The sequence below is a fragment of the Dryobates pubescens genome, chromosome 14 (genome assembly GCF_014839835.1).
Source record: "Dryobates pubescens isolate bDryPub1 chromosome 14, bDryPub1.pri, whole genome shotgun sequence".
NCBI classification, from domain to species: domain Eukaryota; kingdom Metazoa; phylum Chordata; class Aves; order Piciformes; family Picidae; genus Dryobates; species Dryobates pubescens.
In genome coordinates this window covers 4,606,266-4,625,920 of record NC_071625.1, presented here as the reverse complement: position 1 = coordinate 4,625,920, position 19,655 = coordinate 4,606,266, and the positions used below count along the sequence as shown (strand labels likewise).

The following is a 19,655-nucleotide window of genomic DNA, read 5'->3' as shown; positions in this document are numbered from 1 at the left end:
ACACAGGGAGGGGAGAAATGTGGGTCCTTGGTGACACTGGTCCCACTGACATGAGCAGATGGGTGACACCAGCCCCAATGACACAGGGAGGGGAGAGATGTGGGTCCTTGGTGACACTGGTCCCACTGACATGAGCAGATAGGTGACACTGGCCCCAGTGACACAGGGAGGGGAGAGATGTGGGTCCTTGGTGACACTGGTCCCACTGACATGAGCAGATAGGTGACACAGGTCCCAGTGACACAGGGAGGGGAGAGATGTGGGTCCTTGGTGACACTGGTCCCACTGACATGAGCAGATGGGTGACACTGGCCCCAGTGACACAGGGAGGGGAGAAATGTGGGTCCTTGGTGACACTGGTCCCACTGACATGAGCAGATGGGTGACACAGGTCCCAGTGACACAGGGAGGGGAGAGATGTGGGTCCTTGGTGACACTGGTCCCACTGACATGAGCAGATAGGTGACACAGGTCCCAGTGACACAGGGAGGGGAGAGATGTGGGTCCTTGGTGACACTGGTCCCACTGACATGAGCAGATAGGTGACACAGGTCCCTGGTTCTAGGGACACTGGTCCCAGTAAGAGACACAGGTAGAGGCAGGAGCTGACCTGGAGGGGGTTTATTGACAGCAGGAGCCACAAATGAGGGGTGGGACAGGGACCCCCCCAGGAAAGGGACAAATTAAGGGGGGGGTAAGGGGAGAGCTTAGGTCCTGGGGGGGTCCCCACAGAGACCCTCCTGCAGTGCCCCCCCTTACCCTCAGCCCTGCCTGTATCCCGGGGAGGAGGGTGGGAGCTTAGAGAGGGGGTCCTGACCCTGCCTGTTCGGCTGGGGGGGCCAGGGGGTAATGCGTGCGGGGAAGGGGATGGGATGGGGGGGACTAGGATCTGTTGGGGGACACTGGGATGAAGTCAGGGGGATTGGGATGTGAAAGGGGGGACTAGGATGAGGTGGAGGAAATTGGGGTGTGAAAGGGGGGAGATGAGCTGGGGGGGGGTGTGAAGGGGGAATGGGATGGGGGAGGATTGGGATGTGAAGGGGGAATGGGATGAGGGAGGATTGGGATGTGAAGGGGGAATGGGATGAGGTGGGGGGGATTGGGATGTGAAGGGGGAATGGGATGGGGGAGGATTGGGATGTGAAGGGGGAATGAGATGGGGGAGGATTGGGATGTGAAGGGGGGGACTGGGATGAGGTGGGGAGGATTGGGATGTGAAGGGGGAATGGGATGAGGTGGGGGGGATTGGGATGTGAAGGGGGAATGGGATGGGGGAGGATTGGGATGTGAAGGGGGGGACTGGGATGAGGTGGGAGGAGGATTAGGATGATGGGGGGCAGCTCCATTGTGGGTGGGGGGACAAAGTGCTTCCAGTCCACATTCAAAGGGGGGACACACAGCCCATATTCACAGCAAGAGGGGGCCAGCAAAGGGTCTGGGCAAGGTGCTGGGGATGGGGTAAGGGCAGTTAGGGCACCCCATATGTGCCCCCCCCCCCCATTTCTATCTGGGGGGGACTGAAAAATGGGGGTGGGGAACCAAAAACTCTAAGGGGTGATTTTTTTTGGGGGGGGTAAAGGATGATAACACTGAACTGAACGGGGGTGGGGGTGGGTAGGGGGTGGGCTTGGGGTGTGGGGAGGCAGAAAGCAGGGTCGGGGGGGGGGGCACCGGGGGGGGCAGCTACTCCTTGGCGCGGCCGATGATGGCCAGGAGGTAGAGGAAGATGTTGATGATGTCGGTGTAGAGGTTGAGCGCGGCGAAGACGTGCTCCTCGGGGCTCAGGGCCAGCTGCTTGTTCCCCAGCACCAGCTGCGTGTCCACCGCCAGGAACTGGGCAAAAGGAGGGGGCACCAGTCACGGGGGGGGCACACTGCGGGTGAGCAACTCCCCAGGACCCCCCCAGGACACCCCCAGGGCCCATAGAATGCCCCACACTGAGTCGTTCTCCTTGCTCCCCGGCACCAGCTGTGCCCCTGCTGTCAGGAGCTGCCCAAAATGCCAGGGGCACAGTGGGGGTTGGTAGCATCACAGGATTCATAGACACCCCCCCCAAGAGCCACAGAAGCCCCCCAGGATCCCCCCCAACACTGAGCTGTGCCCTTTGTTCCCCAACACCAGCTGTGTTCCCACCACCGGGAGCTACCCAAAATGGGGCAGACACCCTTGAGAGCAGGGCACAGGGCAGGTCAGTGGCACTGCAGGACCCCCCCAGCACCCACAGAACCCCACCACCACTACTGAGTCCCCCACTCTGATGTGCTCCTGGGGGCTCAGCACCAACTGAGTGTCCATCACTGAGAACTGCCCAGCACGGGGGGGCACCATTGGGGGTGGGGGGGCACAGAAGGAGCTGGTGGCACCACAGGACTCAGAGAGCCAACTGTGTGCCCCATATTCTGGGCACCCTCTCTGCTGTTGCTCCCCCCACCATTACTTTGGGTGCCTCCCCTCAGTGCTGTCATCCTCCCTCCATGATGTTGGGTGGGTGCCCCCCCCCCCTCATATTATTATGGGTGGCCCCCTCATGATTGGGGTGCCCCCCCTGGTACTGCCCCCTTCATTATTTCAGATGCCCCCCCATTATTTCAGGTTCCTCCCCCTCTGCTGCCCCCCCCCATTAATTGGGATGTCCCCCCTTTACTTCCCTCCCCATTATTGTAGGTGCCCCCCATTACTTTGGGTGCTCCCCACCTTGCTGCCCCCATACCATTATTCCAGGTGCCCCCCCATGATTATTTGAGGTACCCCCTGGTGCCACCCCCCCCATTGCAGGGTGCCCCCCAGCTCACGCAGGTGAAGAGCAGGGCCCCCAGCGAGGCGTAGATGATGTCGAGGATGCGGCTGCGGATGAAGATGCAGAGCAGGGAGAACAGCACCAGCACCACCAGACACACCAGCAGCACCCCCCGGCACGAGGTGAAGTCGTACTTGGTCTGGGGAGGGCACGGGGGGGGTCACACCCCCCATATGGACACCACCCCCCCACCCCCCGAACCACTTTGGAGCCTCCCAGATCCAGCTCGGAGCCCTCAGCTCCAGTCCAGAGCCCTCTGGACCCGGTTCACAGCTTCCACTCCAAGCATTGAGACACTGGTGAGGGTCACACACCCAGTTTGGACCCCCCCAGTCACATCATGAAGCCCGTGGTGTGGTCACACACCCCATACCGACCCCCCCCCAGACCCACTTCAGAGCCCCCCAGACTCACTTCAGGGCTCCCAGTCCCCCTTTGGATCCCCCACTACAACCATGGAGCCTGCAGGAGCTTACACACCCGGTTTGGGCTTCTCCAGCTCCAGTTTGGACACCCCCAGGCCCACCATGGAGCCCGGAGGGGGTCACACATACCACAGTCACCCCCTGCGAGAACCAGTTCATAGCCTCCAGCCCCAGTTCAGACCTTCCAGTCCCAACTTGCACCTACCCAGCCTCGCTCCAGACCCAGCACACCCACCATAGAACCCCAGTGAGGGGCTCACACACACAGTTTGGATCCCCCCAGCCCCAATTTGGATGCCCCCAGCCCCAGTTTGGATCTCCCCACCTTCAGTTTGGACCCCCCCCCAGTCTCAGTTTGGACCCCCTGAACCTCAGCTTGGTGCCACTCAGCCCCAGACTGGACCCTTTCAGCCCCTGTTTGGAGCCCCTCGGCTCCAGTTTGGAGCCCCCAAGCCCCAGACTGAACCCTGTTAGCCTGTTTGGAGCCCTCCAGTCCCAGTCTGGACCCACCCTGGCCCCATTTGGACCCCTTCATCCCAGTGTGGACTAATCCAGGCCCAGTTTGGACCCCCCCAGCTCCAGTGTGAACCCTCTTAGCCTGTTTGGAGCCCTCCAGCCCCAGCCTGGACCCACCCTGGCCCCAGTTGGACCCCTTCAGTGCCAGTTTGGACCCTTTCAACCCCTGTTTGGAGTCCCCCAGACGCAGTTTGGAGCCCCCTAAGCCCAGTCTGAACCCTGCCAGCCCCAGTCTCAACCCCCCCATCTCCAGCATGGACCCCCCCAGCCGCAGTTGGGACCTGGAGCGAGAAGATGACGACGGTGAAGCAGACGCCGACAGTGATGCCCACGGCCATGATGACAGCGTCGGTGTCATAGAAGCTGGCGATCATCCCCACCATGTAGGACAGGCTGAGGGTCAGGATGGACTGGGGGCACGAGGGGACATGGTCACAGTGGGCACAGGGACACCGAAACTCTGGGTCTGGGGACACTGAGCCCCTGGGTGTAGGAACACCAAACCTTTGAGTATGGGGACACCAAGCCCCCAGGTCTGGGGACACTGAGCACCCAAGTATGGGGACACTGAGCCCCCAGGTACAGGGACACTGAGTCCCCATACATGGTGACACTGAACCCCCAGCAACAGGGACACCAAACCTCCAGGTATGGTGATAGCAAACCTCCAGACATGGTGACACCAAACTTCAGGACAGAGGGAGACTGAACCTCTGGGCATGGGGATACCAACCCTCTGGGCACAAGGACACCAAACATCCTGGTATGGTGACACTACATCTCCAGCTATGGTGACATCAACGCTCTGGGCGTGGGGACAGCACACCTCCAAGCCTGGGGACATCAGAGCTCTGGGTATGTGGGCACCAAAAGCTCTGGGTGTGACCTCCACGGTCTGCTACGTCCTTCACGTGGGACTCTGTGCTCTGCCACGGCCACAGCAGACACCCAGCCTGGTGTCACTGGCCCTGGTGACACCAAGCCTCCACAGCACCCCACATCAGGACCCCTGGCTTTGCCACGACCACAGCAGACACCCCAAGGTGTCCCTCACCCCTGGACCTTGGCCATGTCCTACCACTGGCCCTGGTGACACCAAACCTCCACAGCACCTGACATACTCCATGTAGGACTCCTGCCTTTGCCATGGCTGCAGCAGCTGCCCCACGGTGTCCCTTGCACCCAGCCTTTGTTCCTGACCCACCACTGGCCCTGGTGACACCAAGCCTCCACAGCACCTGACATCCTCCATGTAGGACTCCTGCCTTTGCCATGGCTGCAGCAGCTGCCCCACGGTGTCCCTTGCACCCAGCCTTTGTTCCTGACCCACCACTGGCCCTGGTGACACCAAACCTCCACAGCACCTGACATCCTCCATGTAGGACTCCTGCCTTTGCCATGGCTGCAGCAGCTGCCCCACGGTGTCCCTTGCACCCAGCCTTTGTTCCTGACCCACCACTGGCCCTGGTGACACCAAGCCTCCACAGCAGCCGGCGTCCTCCACCTGGGGACTCTTTGTCTTTGCCACGGCCGCAGCAGCCGCCCCAAGGCGTCCCTCAACCCAGGGCCAGCACAGCACTCACCAGGGCCACCATGTTCCAGGGGTGCTTGCGGCGGAAGTCTCCGCAGCAGCTGAGGACGATGAGGGAGATGAAGAAGACGCCGTAGGACACGTAGTAGGTCCAGACGTTGCGGCGCACGAAGCCCTTCACCCCCCCCACGAAGGTGAAGACGGCGACGAAGGCGAAGGTGACGCTCAGCTGCAGGGTCAGCACCAGGAACACCTGGGGAGGAGCGGGGCGGTGAGTGGGGGGTCCCCGAGGCCGCGGGGGTTCCCCCCGAGGTGCTGCCGGGGTCCCACCTTGCGGATGAAGGCCTGGCGGATGCTCTTGTCGTCCCAGTGCGCCGTCGGGAAGTCCTGGTTGTCATAGTAGGAGGGGGGCCCGTCCTCGTGGTAGGTGCTGTGCAGGGGAGCTGGGGGGGCAACAGAGCAGGGGTGCTCAGGGGCTGGGAGGCTTGGGGGCTTTATGGCGGGGCTGGGGATGCCCCTCAGGTGACCCTGGTGGGACCTGGATCTAGCTGGTGGTGGTGAGAGGAGATGGAGCTGAGGGAGGTCCTGGGGGGGTTCCTGGCAGGAATCTCAGGGGATGGAGGGGGAAATCCCAAAGGGGCTGGGGGGTCCAAAGGGGGTTGTGTGGGGAATCCTAGAGGACATCAAGGGGGTGTCTCAGAGGCTGGGGGGGTCCTGGGAGATCCCACAGAGGGGCCTCAGGTGCTGGGGGTGGTGTCTCAGGTCTATGGAGGGGTCCCAAAGGGGTCCCTGGAAGCGTCTCAGGGGATGGGAGAAGGTCCCAAGGGGCTGGGGGGGCGTGTCCCAGAGGATAGGAGGAGTCCCAAGAGGGTCCCAGGGAGCATGGAGGAGGGGTGTAGGGATAGGGGGAGTCCTGGGGGACATGTAGGGAGGTGTCCCAGGGAGTTGGATGGGAACCAGGGGGCACAAGGGGGTTCCAAAGAAGATGGGGGTCAGGGGGGGAACTCAAGGAGGTCTCAGGGGCCAAGGGGGTTCTGAGGGGGGATGATAATGAGGAGGCTGGGTGCTGCTCCACCCCCCTCCCCAGGGCTAAAATGGGACTACACCAGCCCCCCAGTCCCCCTCCCTCCATCCCCCCTTCACCCCCTTCATTCCCTCATACTCACAGTCCTGGTCCCCTGGCACCATGGGCTGGGGCTGGGCGTAGGGGGGCTGCGCGTAGGGGCCCTGGGGGTAGGGGCCTGGGGGAGGGTAGGGTCCAGGGGGGTATGGCCCGGGGGGGCCATAGGGCCCTGGAGGGGGCGGGTATGGCCCTGGCCCCTGTGGGAAGCCTGGTTGGGGGTAGGGGGCAAACTGAGGCTGGGGGGGATAGGGAGCAGCAGTGGGGGGAGGGTATGGGGGCTGCATGTAGCCCGGGGGGGCCGTGGGCTGAGGACCCCCTCCCGGGAAGGTGTCACCCGTCACCAGGAAACTCTTCTCGTGAGACATGGTGGAGGACCCCCCGGCTGGGAGCTGTGGGAGAGGAGAGAGGGGGGTCAGGGACCAGCATCCCCAGTACAGACCCACAGCACCATCAACCCCCCCCAGTATAGACCCACAGCACTATCAAGCCCCCCAGTATCCCAGTGTCATCCCCCCCAGCATCCCAGCATCCCCTCCCCCATATCCCGGTATCACCCCCCCAGCATTCCTCCCCAGTACAACCAGTATCACTCTCCACAGCATCCCAGCATCCCCTCCCCCATATCCCGGTATCACCCCCCACCATCCCAGCATCCCCTCCCCCATATCCCAGTATCACCCCCCCAGCATTCCTCCCCAGTACAACCAGTATCACTCTCCACAGCATCCCAGCATCCCCTCCCCCATATCCCGGTATCACCCCCCAGCATTCCTCCCCAGTACAACCAGTATCACTCTCCACAGCATCCCAGCATCCCCTCCCCCATATCCCAGTATCACCCCCCAGCATTCCTCCCCAGTACAACCAGTATCACTCTCCACAGCATCCCAGCATCACCCCCAGCGTAAGCAGTGTCCCAGCACAAGCCCTCAGCATGACGCTCCCCAGCCCCTGTTTCCACCCCGCGCCACTCCTGGGGGTCCCGTTGCTGCCCCCCGGGGGGTCTCTCGAGCCCTGCCAGCTGGGGGAGAGTCCTAGGGGTGCCGGCCCCCCCCACCGGTGCCCCGGGCCCGCACAAGATGGCGGCGGCGGCGCCGTTACCGCGGCAACGGGGGAGGGGAGGCGGAGAGGGGCAGGCGCGGGGCAGGAGTGGGGCAGGCGCGGGGCTGGCAGCGGTGCCCGCAGCCGTGGCACTGCCGCACCTCCTCAGCCCCACTCCCTGGGCCACGGCCGCTCGCCCGGCACGGGCACCCCCGGCCGCCACTGCCCCACTGCCGTAGCTCCGTGCCCTGCCGAGCCTGGCACGGCGGCTGGCACCGGCGCCAGCCCTGCCCGCAGAGCCCGCCCGTGCCACGGCTGCCGGCGGGTGGGAGGTTGGCGAGGGCGGCCTTGGCTGCGGCGATGCCCCGTGATGGCCGCCACCGGTGTCACTGCCGCGGTGCGGGACGCGGCCTGGCACACGGCCTGGCGCACGGTGGGCACTGGCAGAGCCCCCAGCCAGTGCGCATAGCTGCTGCTGGTGCCAGTGCCGGTGCCGCAGCCATGTCCGGGCACAAGACCTGGCCGGCCGGTGGCAAAGCCGAAGTGCTACCATGTGATGTCAGGCCCGGTGCCATGGAGGGAATGCAGATGGGTGGACAGGAGCTCAGCCATGGGACACCACGAGCAACGGCATGTGCCCACCAGCCTGGCACAAACTCCCACGGGCAGCATCGGGGGTGGGGAGGGGGGAGTAGGGACACACCGTGGGCAGTGCCAAGGGAGTGCACAGGGAAGCACCGCAGGGCACCACACATGGGGGCACAAGGAGCACCCCACGGGGGACGTGTGGCATGGGGGGCACTCCATATGGGGAGCACAGGGTGGTACTGGCATGGGGAGCATGCTGCTAGAGGGCTACACGGGCAATGGGAAGCACCCCACGAGAAGAACAGGGTGGCACCAACATCGGGAACATCCCGAAGTGGGGGTTACTGAGTGCAAATGGCAGGGGTGGCACAGGGGGTACCCCGAGGGGGGGCACACAACATGGGGGGCAACCCATAGCGGAGTTATGGGGTGCACTGGGGGCACCCAATGGGGCGCAATGAGACATGCGAGGGGGGCACTACAAAGCGGGGGCACGAGAGATTTGGTGGGAGGATGCCCGATGCAGGGATGTGTGAGGAGATGTCCGTAGGAGGGGACATGTGGGAGGAGTGTCTGGGGGGACTAAAGCGGAGGATCTAGAGAGGGTTTGCAGGGGGGATGCAGGAGGAGGTTTGGGGGAGGTCGATGGGGGAGTGGCGTGTGTGTGTTACAAGGGGTCTGCACGGGGGGTCCAGGGAGATGTGCAGGGGAGGTTGTGGGGAGGGGTTCAAGGGGTTGAAGAGGGGGGAGGTAACGGGGCGGGGAGACGGTTGCAGGGGGTCTGGGGGGGGGGGGGGTTAGGCGGGGGATGTTGCAAGAGAGCCTGAGGGGGGACTTTAGGGGGGTTCGAGGGGTGTTGCGGGGGGAGTGTTGCAGGGGAGGTTTGCCGCGGGGGGCTGCGGGGGTGTTCAGAGTGTGGTGCGCAGCTCCCCCCGCCCCGTTCCCGCAGCCCCCGTAAGCGGCTTTGCCGGTAAAGCCACGGCGCGGCCTATTTCGGGCCGCTCAATCCTAATCCGCGAGCGCTGACGCGGGGAGGGACGCCACGCACAGCCTCACCACAGCCCCCCAGCTCACCGTCAGGACCCTCCCAGCCCCGGCCCCGGTCCCGGCCCCGCAGCAGGGTCTCCTGCTGCCCGCTGCCCCCCGGCACCCGTTGCCCCCCCTTGCAGCGAAATGCGGCAGCGCGGGGGCGGGGGGGGTGAACCCACGCGCGGGGGAGGCGCCGGGATCTCCGGGGCTCCCGCATCCCAAGAACGGCAACAACCCCTCCGAGACCCTCTACTGAGTATCCCCACCCCCACCCCGACGCCCCCCCAGCTCACCGGAGCCGGGCGGCAGCGCTGGGACTGCTCCGGCGGCGTGGGCGGGGCCTGCGGGGCCAGGAGGGGCGGGGCCTCAGGGAGGGCGGGGCCTCGGCAGCGCAAGCTCCGGGCAGGTGATCTGCGGGGGCGGGGCCTAGCTGGGGTGGGGCCTCAGCAGGGCAGGAGCTAGTCAGCTGCGGGTGGGCGGAGCCTGGTGGGGCGGGGTTAAATTGGGGGCGGGACTCGAGCAGCACGGGCTCCGTTTGGCTGCCGCTGGGGGTGGGGCCTCTGACAGCAGCACTGGGGCGGAGCCTAATGAGACAGATCCTGGGGAGGGAGCGGGCAGCGCTTCCAGAGCCAGAGCGGGATCTGCTGTGGGCGGGGCCTTTAAGTGCTTCCCGTGAGGAATGGGGCGGGACCAGGCAGCAAATCGAGGTCAGCTGGACCCCGCCCCCTGACATAGGGCGGGGCCTGGTGGCAGAGCGCCCCTGTGCGGCAGCAGAGCGCCCCCGATCGGTGCGGTAGCGGCCAGCCCCGGTGGCTCCGCCCTGCAAGGCCCCGCCCTGGCCCCGCCCCGTTTCGGTTTCGTTTCTGGCGGGGGGAGCCGAAAACAGTCGGTACGTGCTGGGAGAACTGGGATAGGGCGAGGGAGGTCCCAGTCCCCCCTGAGAACTCTGGTCTGTGGTGGGGATGCTCCGGTCCTTGCTGGTAGCCCTGGGCTGCAGTGCCGCGGGTGCCAAGGTCCACCAGGAGCAATGGGATGGGGTGAAGGAAATCCCAGACCCCCACGGGAAGCACTGGGAAGGGGTCTGTCGTGCCCCAATCCTTGCTGGGAGCTCTGGGATGGGGTGCGGGGTGTCTCAGTGCCCAATGGGATTGGGTAAGGGGTGACCCAGTCTCATACTTGCAGTATTGGGATGGGTCAGGGCGGCTCTGGGGACTGCTTTTGGTTGCGTTCCTTGGTCCAGGGGTTCACACTGGAGGGGTACCTGAAGTGGGAGAGTCCCGGTATCCCCCGAGCGTGTCCCTCTCCAGGATGGCAGAGGAGGAGCCGCGGCAGGGGGGCGACCCCCAGGGTGATGCCCCTTGCTCAGGAGTGCTGGATGTTGGGGGATTTCCCCCCAATATGGAAGTGGAGTTACTGGTTCTGTATTTCGAGAGCCACCGGCGCTCCGGGGGGGGCCCGGTGCAGGGCTGGCAGCGCCATGGTCCCCATCTTACCATCACCTTCCAGGACCCACGCGGTGAGCAACTGGGAGCATTGACACAGGTGACGTGTCCAAATCCCCACTGGGAGCACGGGTGAGGAGCTGTGAGCTCCCCTAGTGTGCCCCAGCAGGGGGTGGGTGCTGTGCCCCCTTAGTGACCCCCGTGTTTCCCCCAGACGCTCAGCGGGTGCTGGCCCGGAGTCCCCACCGGCTGGAGGGGGCCGAGCTGCGAGTGGCGCTGGCCCCCCCATGGGACCCCTCCCGGCTGCTGCTGGGGGGCCTGAACTCGGCGACACCCCTGGAGCTGCTGGAACCCCACCTGGGGACCCTCCTGGGCCGCCCCCCAGGAACCTTCACCCTGAGCCGGGGTCCTGCGGGCTGGGGGCTGCTAAACCTGCACGACCCCCTCACCCCTCAAGGTGGGGCACTGGGAGCACGAGGATGGGGCATGTAGGGATCCCAGTCCCAAGGTGGAGCGCTGGGATGGGGGCTGAGAGGTCCCGGTCTCAAAATGGGAGCACTGGGATGAGATGCAAAGGATCCAAATCTCAACTGGGAGCTTTGGGATGGAGTGTGGGGTGTCCCAGTCCCAACCGGGATCACTGAGATGGTGGGGGGGAGGCACCCAATACCACCTGGGAGTACTGGGGCTGTGGTGTGGAGGGTCCTAATCCTAACTGGGAGCACTGGGATTGAGGTGTGGAGAATCTGAAATCTTAACTGGGAGGAGTGGGATGGGGCAGGGGGTGTCACAGTCCGGCTGGGAGCACTGGGATGGGGCTGTGGAGTGTGAATTACCATGTGGGTCCTGGTGGTTCCCTTGAGCCAGCCCTGGTGGTGGTGCAGGGTGTGTGGCGCAGGGTGGCACACGGTGGTGGCACACAGTGCCACCCACCTGTCCAGGGCCATGAGGGGCCACCAGTGCCACCCTGGTGTCCCCACGGGCAGAGCTGGCAGTGGTGGAGCAGCAGGTGCAGTGCTGGGGGCCAGAAGGGGCCAGGGTCCAGCTGCAGCGGGTGCCACGCACCCCCCAGGTGCTGGTGCGGGCAGCGGTGCCAGGGCTGAGCCATGACCTCCTGGAGCTCTACTTTGAGAACCGTCGCAGTGGTGGTGGCAGCGTCAGTGATGTGAAGGTGCTGCCAGGCAGGCAGGCTGCCATCGTCACCTTCCAGCAGCTCGATGGTGAGTGGGCACCATGCCAACCCCAGGGATCATGCTGCCATGGTGGTGCCAGGGCTGGGGTGACAGCAGTGCTGGGTCAAGGGTGAGGTGGCTGGGGTGATGCTGGAGCTGCCACAGGTGGGATGATGGCAGTACCATGGGTGCTAGTGCTGGAGTGATGGTGGTGCCAAGGGTGTTGGGGCTGAGTTACAGTGGTGCCAGAAGTGCCATGGCTTGGGCAAGGGCAGGGCTGGGGGTCAGGGGTGCTGTGGCTGGAATGCTGGTGGTGCCAGGGCTGGGGTGATGGCAGTGCCAGGGGTGCCAAAGCTGCCTGTCCTCTCCCCTGCAGTGGCAGAGCGGGTGCTGGAGCGGCAGCACCAGCTGCAGGGCATGGTGCTAAGCGTGGAGCCCCACTACTCCTTCCTGGGGGCACCGGAGGGGGACGAGACCCCTGTGCCAGGGGAGACCCTATCACTGGGCACAGCAAACACCCCGGGCACCAGCACTTCACCGGACACAGTCCCTCCAGTTCCTGCCAAGCTGGAGCAAACAGAACCAGCAGTGCCAAGCCCGATGCCAGGGGAGCTGCCAGATGCCATCACTGGGGGTCACAAGGACACAGAGGGGGATGAGGCTGTGGCCAGGCGGTGGCAGTGCCCAGAGCAGGCAGCAACAGTGTTGGCATCAGCACGGGATGAAGCGTTGGTGTTGGCTCAGGATGCAGCGCTGGTGCCACCAGCGGTGGCACAGGAGGAAATGCTGGAGTTGGCAGCTTTGGCACAGGACGAGGTGCTGGTGGCAGCGGAGCCGGGCGCAGTGCGGTACCTTCAGTGGCACTACCAGGACCTCCTGGGCAGCATCCCCGAGGTCTCCCTGGTGCCATTGGAGGGAGATGATGTCGCCGGCTTCCGGGTGAGCTGCAGGAAGGGTCCCAGGGTCTTTCCCAGCTCTGTGGTGCCCACTGGTGCCAGATCTCAGCCCTGACCAGTTGTCACCACTGACAGGTGAGCGGGCAACCAGATCAGTGCCAGGCAGCCGCCGAGTTCCTACAGAGCCTGCTGGGCACCGTGGGCTCGCAGCCAGTGCCACTGCAATTCCCTGGCATCGCCCGCTTCCTGCGTGACCAGGGTGGGCACAGCCTCCTGTGCCAGCTTGAGAGCCGCTTCCAGTGCATCATCCACGTGGACAGTGGCACATGGAGCCCCCCGGACCCACAGGTATGGCCGGGGCTGGTACCAATATCACTGGGACAGTGGGTGCCATCATGCTTGGCCCTGGCATGCATGAGCAGCCCTGGTGACAGCAGTGGCGCTGACCTACCCCTGTGTCCCTGCAGCTGGAACTGACACACCTGCTCCCCACAAGCTGCCACGGGGATGCCCAGCACTGCCCTGGTGATACATCTGACATCGGTGAGGAGGCCGCTTGCGGTGCCATGATGGGAGGGGACCACAGGTACCAGTGCCATGCCCCAGTGGGGGGTTCATGCTCAGGATCTTGGTCCTCCCTGCAGAGGAGATCAAGGAGCTGCTGGCAGCGCTGCACCCTGGTGATGCCACCGATGATGCCACCAATGATTTCACTGACAGTGCCAGTGATGATGATCCATGGGCTGGTACTGAGCTGGATGCTGGTGCTGAACCCCTGGCCATGGGCAGTGGGGATGGTGCCAGGGAGCCACAGTGGGGCATGGGCGATGCCAGGCTGGCAGAGGAGGAGGCGCAGATGGTGCTGGCGATCCAGCGCTCCATGGACAGCTCACAGTGCCAGGAGCAGGAGGTGGCAGAGCTGGCACGTGCCACTGCTCTCTCCCTCCGCTCCTTTCAACGTGAGCAGCTGGCATTGCCCAGCGAGGAGGAAGAGAAGGAAGATGATAGCAGGCTCCGTGCTGCACTGGAGGCCTCTCTGGAGGAGGCAGTGCCAGTGGCAGACGTGGCACGGGTCACCATCTTCTGCTCCTTTGAGCGGGACATGTCAGCGCTGCCACGGGCACTGGAGCAGGCACTGGAGGGGCAGCTTCAGGCACAGGTGGTGGTGAGTGAGCGGCTGCAGACACTGCCAGCCTCCTGCCTGGCGCTCCTGCAGCGCCGGCACGCTGTGAGCCTCCAGCTGTGCCATGGCACTGCCACACTGAATGGCTTTGCCAAATACACTGCAGCTGCTGCCCGTGACCTCCGGGCCCTGCTCGGGCAACTGCCAGAGCCAGGGCTGCCCGATCTTGGCGCCGGCACAGCACGCTGGGTGCGGTGGGACCCCTCTGGCACTGCCATCCCCTACCCTGCCGAGGCCGTGGAGCAGCTGGAGCGTGCCTGGCAGAACCAGCAGCGCCAGCTGGACCTGGTGCTGTCTGGGCGACCCCTCACCATCGACCTGCAGCGGATGGAAGAGTTCGACATTGGCAGTGCCCGTGCCGTCGCCATCTCCCGCAGCCAGCCCCCTGCCCACAGCGACCGACGCCTGCTCGGTGCGTGCTGATGCCAGTGTGGTGCTATGGGCCAACCCCTGCCTTGCTGTGGAGTATTCTGTCCGGTAAGGTACCAACCATGCCATGTTGGCATTCACCGGGGCTGTACCCAGCAGGGCTAGAGGTGCCAGGGCTGGAGGAGGAGGAGGTGCGGCTGCTGTCACTGTCTGAGGACTCAGAGGAGTTTGCTGCCACCGTGTGCCAGTTCTACCAAAGCCTGGAGGAGCAGCATGGCAGGATCAGCGTTGTCAGGGTAGGTGATGGCAGTGCCAGGGCAGGCTGGGCACAGGCAGGCTCCTAGCCATGGTGTGCCCATGGTAGAGCCCGGTTTGTACTCCCAACAGGTGCAGAAGCTGATCCACCCGCTGCTGTACCAGCAGTACCAGCTGAAGAAGGGTAGTGTGGCACGGGAGTGTGCTCCTGGCACCGTGGTGGAGCGAGTGCTGTTCCATGGCACCACCGAGGGCTGCAGCCGCGAGATTTGCCTGCACGGCTTCAACCGCAGCTTCTGCGGCAGGAACGGTGAGTGCCAGGCGGGCACAGGCTGAGCCTGCTGTGGCACCGCTGGTGGGTACCAACCTGCTGTGTGCCAACCCAATGCCATGGGCACATACTTGCTCTGGTACCACCAGCATGGTCCTACTACTGCCAGTACATGCTCACTCCAGTACCTCTGCCCCATGCCCCCCGCCTGCCTTCGGCCCAAGCCCACTGGGTACATTTGGCACATGCCAACCCTGCTCACCTGGGCACTGGTGGCCTATCCCAGTGTGCTGCTACCAGCGGGTGCCCCCCAGCACCTTTGGCCCGTGGCCCCTGGGCAGCTTTGGCCCATGCCCGTGGTGCCCGCAGGTACCCTGTATGGCCTTGGCGTGTACTTCGCGGTGTCGGCAGCGCTGTCAGCCCGGGACCAGTTCTCCCCGCCCAGCCCCGACGGCTCCAAGTTCATCTTCATGGCCCAGGTGCTGACCGGGGACTATGTAAAGGGGTCCCCAGGGCTCCGTGCCCCCCCGCTGCGGGCACAGCCTGGCAGCTGCCCGCCCCGGCGCTACCACAGCGTGGTGAACAGCTCCCAGCGCCCCTCCATCTTCGTCATCTTCAATGACACCCAGGCCTACCCCCAGTACCTCATCACCTGCCGCCAGCTGGGGCAGGATGCCAGGACCCACACTGATCCCCTCTGACCCTGCCAGGACACTCCTGAACCCAGTACCCCCAGTCCCCCTGCACCAGCTCCTGCCCAGGGGCAGGATTTGGCCATCCCAGAACAGCTCCAGGGGGTCAGGGTCTGGAGGGGAGTCCCCACCTAGGGGGTCACTCCTGCTCCCCTCCCGCTCCCCCCAGGTTCCTCCACACCCTGCACCAGGGAAGGGCTCAGGGAATCCCTGGGAGTTCTTAGGCCCTGGGGGGTGTCTCTGCCCCGGGGCAGGTCCCAAGGAGCCCCAAACTCAGAATAAATTTGATACCTTTTCCCTGTGTCCAGTGATCAGGGCTGGGGAGGGGGGTGTCAGGGCTGAGTGGGGTGCTGTGTTTCAGGGAGGTCCTGAGGGATCTGGCACTGGGGGTCAAGTAGGAGGGCTGCAAGCTGGGCATCCACCTGTACCCACGGGGATCCCAAGGGCATGAGCACCCCTCTGTCCTGGCACCAGGACCCCTCCAGGTCACGTCCCCCCATCCTGGGATTGGTTCCCCCAACCTGGTGCCAGGAGAGTTGCCCCCCAAGGATCACTTTGGGCTCTGGGAGTGGTCGGGTAGGTGCCCAGGAGTGTGCCCTGGGCCTCTGGGTGGGGTAGGGGAAGGAGGGTGGTGTCTGGGGGTGCCAGTGACATGGGAGGTGCCAGGGACACTGCCTGTGCCCCGAGTCCCAAAGCCCATCCCAGGCACTGCCCTGTGCTCCCAACCCAGCTGTCCCCCACAGCCCCCTTGACCTCCTGTGTGCCAGGCCCAGCACCTGGTGCCAGCACAGGGCAGTGCCAGGATCTCCCCTCAGGCCACCATGCCAGGCCCTGGCACACAAAGCTACCACTAGCACTGGGGCCAGAGCCCCTCGGCAGGGCTGGGTGTGGGGTCCATCAACCTTACCAGGGGGCCGGCCCATGTGGTGCCAGGGGCAGCCCTCAGGGTGCCACAGCTGCTGCTGGCCTTGAGCAGAGGTCCTGACACTGCCAGTGCCAAACGTAGCCAGACCTTTGCCCCCTGGCACTGGTGGCCAGTGGAGCCATGAAAGGGGCCTTTGTGTGGCTGCTGGCGCCGGCCCCACTGGCAGCCCTGGCACCGGCACTAGCACATGACTGCAGCCAGGCTGCTGTGCCCAGCACCATCGGGGCCTGAGTAGTGCTGGCAGAAGTGGCACCGGGCAGCAGAAGGACAAGGGCGCCAGCCACACAGGGACAGGCACTGGTGGCACACTCTGGGACAGGCACCGAGGCTCACAGCAGGGCAGGTACTGGGGCACCAGTGGCACGCTGGAACAGGCACTGAGATGGGCACCGGTGGCACAGACTGGGGCATACACCAGTGCCACACAATGGGACACCAGCAGCACACACTGGGACATGCCCCTGTCACTGCCAGGCTCGCTGGTCCCAGTTTGGCACATGCCAACAAGTGTGGTGGTGCTGGGATCAGCCAGGTGTGGCTGGGAGGGACTGGGAAGGACCGAGAGGGACTGGGAGACACCGGGAGGGACTGGGAAGCACTGGGAGACACCGGGAGGGACTGGGAAGCACTGGGAGGGACCGGGAGGCACTGGGAGGGACGGGGAGGCACCAGGAGGGACGGGGAGGCACCGGGAGGGACGGGGAGGCACCAGGAGGGACCGGGAGGCACCGGGAGGGACGGGGAGGCACCAGGAGGGACGGGGAGGCACCGGGAGGCACTCGGAGGGACTGAGGTACGTGGAGGCACTGGGGCACAATGGGTGGTTCTAGGACATATTAGGGCACGGGCAGGGCACGGGGGGTGCACAGGCAGCCGATGCCAGGCCAGTGCCGGTTTGCGGGTGCCATGGCTTGTGAGCGGGCAGAGCTTGGCACGCACGCACCCCCCGCACTGGGAGCACTGGGGCGGCTCCGGCTGAACTGGGAGCGCTGGGCGGGGTCAGCCCCTGCCTTGCTGCTGGGGGCACTGGAGGGTGGCGAGCGGCCGCACTGGGAGCACTGGGTGGGGTTAACCCTTCCCGTACTGGCGGCGCCAGGCTGCGCTGACTGGGCGTACTGGGAGCACTGGTGGACACACCAGTGAGGGTTGAGCGGCTGTATTGGGTGCACCGGTTAAGGTTAACTGGCTGTGCTGGGAGCACTGGTCAGCGTTAACCCTTCTCATACCGGGTCACCACTGAGGGTTAACTGGACGCACCAGTGAGGGTTGACTGGTCGTACTGGGAGCACTGGTGCAGTTAGAGTTAACTGGGTGCACTGTCAACACTGGTGAGGCTTAACTGGCCGCTCCAGTAGGGGTTAACTGGGCGTACGGGGAGCACTGGTGCGGTTAGAGTTAACTGGGTGCACTGTCAACACTGGTGAGGCTTAACTGGCCGCTCCAGTAGGGGTTAACTGGGCGTACTGGGAGCACTGGTGCGGTTAGAGTTAACTGGGTGCACTGTCAACACTGGTGAGGCTTAACTGGCCGCTCCAGTAGGGGTTAACTGGGCGTACTGGGAGCACTGGTGCGGTTAGAGTTAACTGGGTGCACTGTCAACACTGGTGAGGCTTAACTGGCCGCTCCAGTAGGGGTTAACTGGGCGTACTGGGAGCACTGGTGCGGTTAGAGTTAACTGGGTGCACTGTCAACACTGGTGAGGCTTAACTGGCCGCTCCAGTAGGGGTTAACTGGGCGTACTGGGAGCACTGGTGCGGTTAGAGTTAACTGGGTGCACTGTCAACACTGGTGAGGCTTAACTGGCCGCTCCAGAAAGGGTTAACTGGGCGTACTGGGAGCACTGGTGCGGTTAGAGTTAACTGGGTGCACTGTCAACACTGGTGAGGCTTAACTGGCCGCTCCAGAAAGGGTTAACTGGGCGTACTGGGAGCAATGCCTAGCATTAACCCCTGGCCTGTTGGGCTAACTGGGTTAACTGGGAGCTGGGGGAGGGGGCTCGGGCCCCGCCCGCGGCCCCGCCCCTCTCCCCGCCCCCGCTGCAGCCCGGGGCCGCTTCGGGCGGAGCCGCTGCGGGAACCGGAGCCGGTGCCCCCCCACGCCGGTGACATCCCCGGTGCCCACCCCCGGGTCCGGTGCTCACCCCCCCCCGGTCATGCCCGGCGGGCAGCGCGGCGCGGGGTGAGTGCGGGCACCAGGGGGGCACAGGGAGGGCTGCACCGGGGGTGCAGGGGGTGCGCGGGGGAGTCCGGGGGTGTAGGGGAGGACTCTGAGCTGGGGGAACTGGGGAGTGAAGGAAGGCTGGGGGAGAAATTTGTGCCGCAGGATGTGAAGGCTGGGAGTGCTGTGGGGATTTGGGGGTGCTGTGGGGGTCCCAGCGTGCAGGATGGGGCGCTGGGGGTGCTGGGGTGGAGCTGTGGGTCGCGGGGGAGCCGCTGTGGGGTGCAAGATAGGAGGGCTGGGGGGGCTCTGGGTTACGGGGGGGGCGAGGGGACACGACGACAGTGCTGTAGGATCTGGGGGGTTTGGAGGCGCTGAGGGAGGTCTGGGGGCGTCTGGGAGATGCTGAGAGGCATCTGAGCTGGGTGAGCTGCGGGGGTCTGGGGGCTCTGAGGGTGCCGCGGGTTTTGTAGGTCGGGGTGGGGGGGGGTGTCGGTGCTGCAGGAGCTGGGGAGGGCTGCGGGGGTTGCAGCCGTGAGTCAGACTTGGCACGAGCACCGCCCCCCTGTGCCACCCCCTGCTCCATCCCCCCTCCGTGTGCCACCCCCTGCTCTATACCCCGCATGTGTCACGCTGTGCTCATCACCCCCCTTCGTGTGCCACCCCTTGCCACTCATATGCCCACCCTACATGCCCCCTACATTCATGTGCCACCCCCTGCTCCCTCCTTGCATGTGCCCACCCTGCACCTGTGACCCACACAGGTGTGCCCACGGCTGGTCACCCCCACACGTGTGTGCCCACCCCCTACATGTGCCCACCCCGCATACATGTGGGTGCTCTACATGTCTGCCCCCACGCTGGTGCCCACCCCACAGCTATCCCATATACATGCACCCACCCCTGCCCACCCACTTGTGTGCCCCACAAGCGTGCGCCCACCCGTGCTCACACCCACGCCTGTGTGCCCACCTCACACATGTGCCCACCCCACACATGTGCCACACAGGTGCTTGGCCAGGCTCTGGGAGGTCTCTGTTTGGGGGCCCTGGGGGTGCTGTGCTCTGATGCCAACCGTGGGCTTGGCCACAGCCTCTGGCACCTCCAGAGAGTTTGGGCTAAAAATGGCACAGAAAATCCTCCTGGGGGTGCCAGTGGCGTGTGCTGGTGCCATGGGGCTGCCGGTGGCAAGGGGCTTAGGCACCAGCCCGCAGAGAGCCGGTGCCAGTGACCCGGTGGGTTT

General features: G+C 64.9%; 3 protein-coding genes across 3 annotated transcripts; 2 read left to right on the top strand and 1 right to left on the bottom strand.

The window, feature by feature from the left end:
• Positions 1-1,612: 1,612 nt before the first annotated feature.
• Positions 1,613-9,461, bottom strand: GRINA (glutamate ionotropic receptor NMDA type subunit associated protein 1). The gene is made up of 7 exons (XM_054167452.1): positions 9,344-9,461; positions 6,436-6,781; positions 5,600-5,712; positions 5,322-5,522; positions 4,020-4,148; positions 2,793-2,936; positions 1,613-1,833 (listed from the first exon to the last, which is right to left on the bottom strand). The coding sequence occupies exons 2-7, from the start codon at positions 6,755-6,757 to the stop codon at positions 1,684-1,686; spliced, it is 1,059 nt and encodes a 352-aa protein (XP_054023427.1). The 5' UTR covers positions 6,758-6,781; positions 9,344-9,461; the 3' UTR covers positions 1,613-1,683.
• Positions 8,300-12,966, top strand: LOC128897817 (protein mono-ADP-ribosyltransferase PARP10-like). Its single transcript, XM_054167546.1, has 8 exons — positions 8,300-8,355; positions 8,998-9,096; positions 9,191-9,485; positions 9,804-9,939; positions 10,291-10,566; positions 10,662-10,949; positions 11,479-11,712; positions 12,041-12,966. The coding sequence occupies exons 1-8, from the start codon at positions 8,300-8,302 to the stop codon at positions 12,673-12,675; spliced, it is 2,019 nt and encodes a 672-aa protein (XP_054023521.1). The 3' UTR covers positions 12,676-12,966.
• LOC104297220 (uncharacterized) lies at positions 12,887-15,448 on the top strand. The gene is made up of 6 exons (XM_054167545.1): positions 12,887-12,943; positions 13,028-13,103; positions 13,205-14,155; positions 14,272-14,408; positions 14,500-14,677; positions 15,008-15,448. Exons 1-6 carry the CDS (start codon positions 12,887-12,889, stop codon positions 15,337-15,339), a joined length of 1,731 nt encoding a protein of 576 aa, XP_054023520.1. The 3' UTR covers positions 15,340-15,448.
• The last annotated feature ends 4,207 nt before the right edge of the window (positions 15,449-19,655 follow it).

Bases quoted from the DNA above. Each gene is read 5' to 3' on its own strand.
- GRINA (XM_054167452.1), bottom strand. From the start codon at position 6,757: ATGTCTCACGAGAAGAGTTTCCTGGTGACGGGTGACACCTTCCCGGGA. The intron at 5,713-6,435 runs GTGAGTATGAGG...TTGCCCCCCCAG, and splicing joins GGTGCCAGGGGACCAGGACT to CTCCCCTGCACAGCACCTAC. The intron at 2,937-4,019 runs GTCCCAACTGCG...TGCCCTCCCCAG, and splicing joins TCGTCATCTTCTCGCTCCAG to ACCAAGTACGACTTCACCTC.
- LOC128897817 (XM_054167546.1), top strand. From the start codon at position 8,300: ATGGGAAGCACCCCACGAGAAGAACAGGGTGGCACCAACATCGGGAAC. The intron at 10,567-10,661 runs GTGAGCAACTGG...GTGCCCCAGCAG, and splicing joins CACCTTCCAGGACCCACGCG to GGGGTGGGTGCTGTGCCCCC. The intron at 11,713-12,040 runs GTGAGTGGGCAC...TCTCCCCTGCAG, and splicing joins CACCTTCCAGCAGCTCGATG to TGGCAGAGCGGGTGCTGGAG.
- LOC104297220 (XM_054167545.1), top strand. From the start codon at position 12,887: ATGGAGCCCCCCGGACCCACAGGTATGGCCGGGGCTGGTACCAATATC. The intron at 12,944-13,027 runs GTGGGTGCCATC...GTGTCCCTGCAG, and splicing joins GTACCAATATCACTGGGACA to CTGGAACTGACACACCTGCT. The intron at 14,678-15,007 runs GTGAGTGCCAGG...TGGTGCCCGCAG, and splicing joins CAGCTTCTGCGGCAGGAACG to GTACCCTGTATGGCCTTGGC.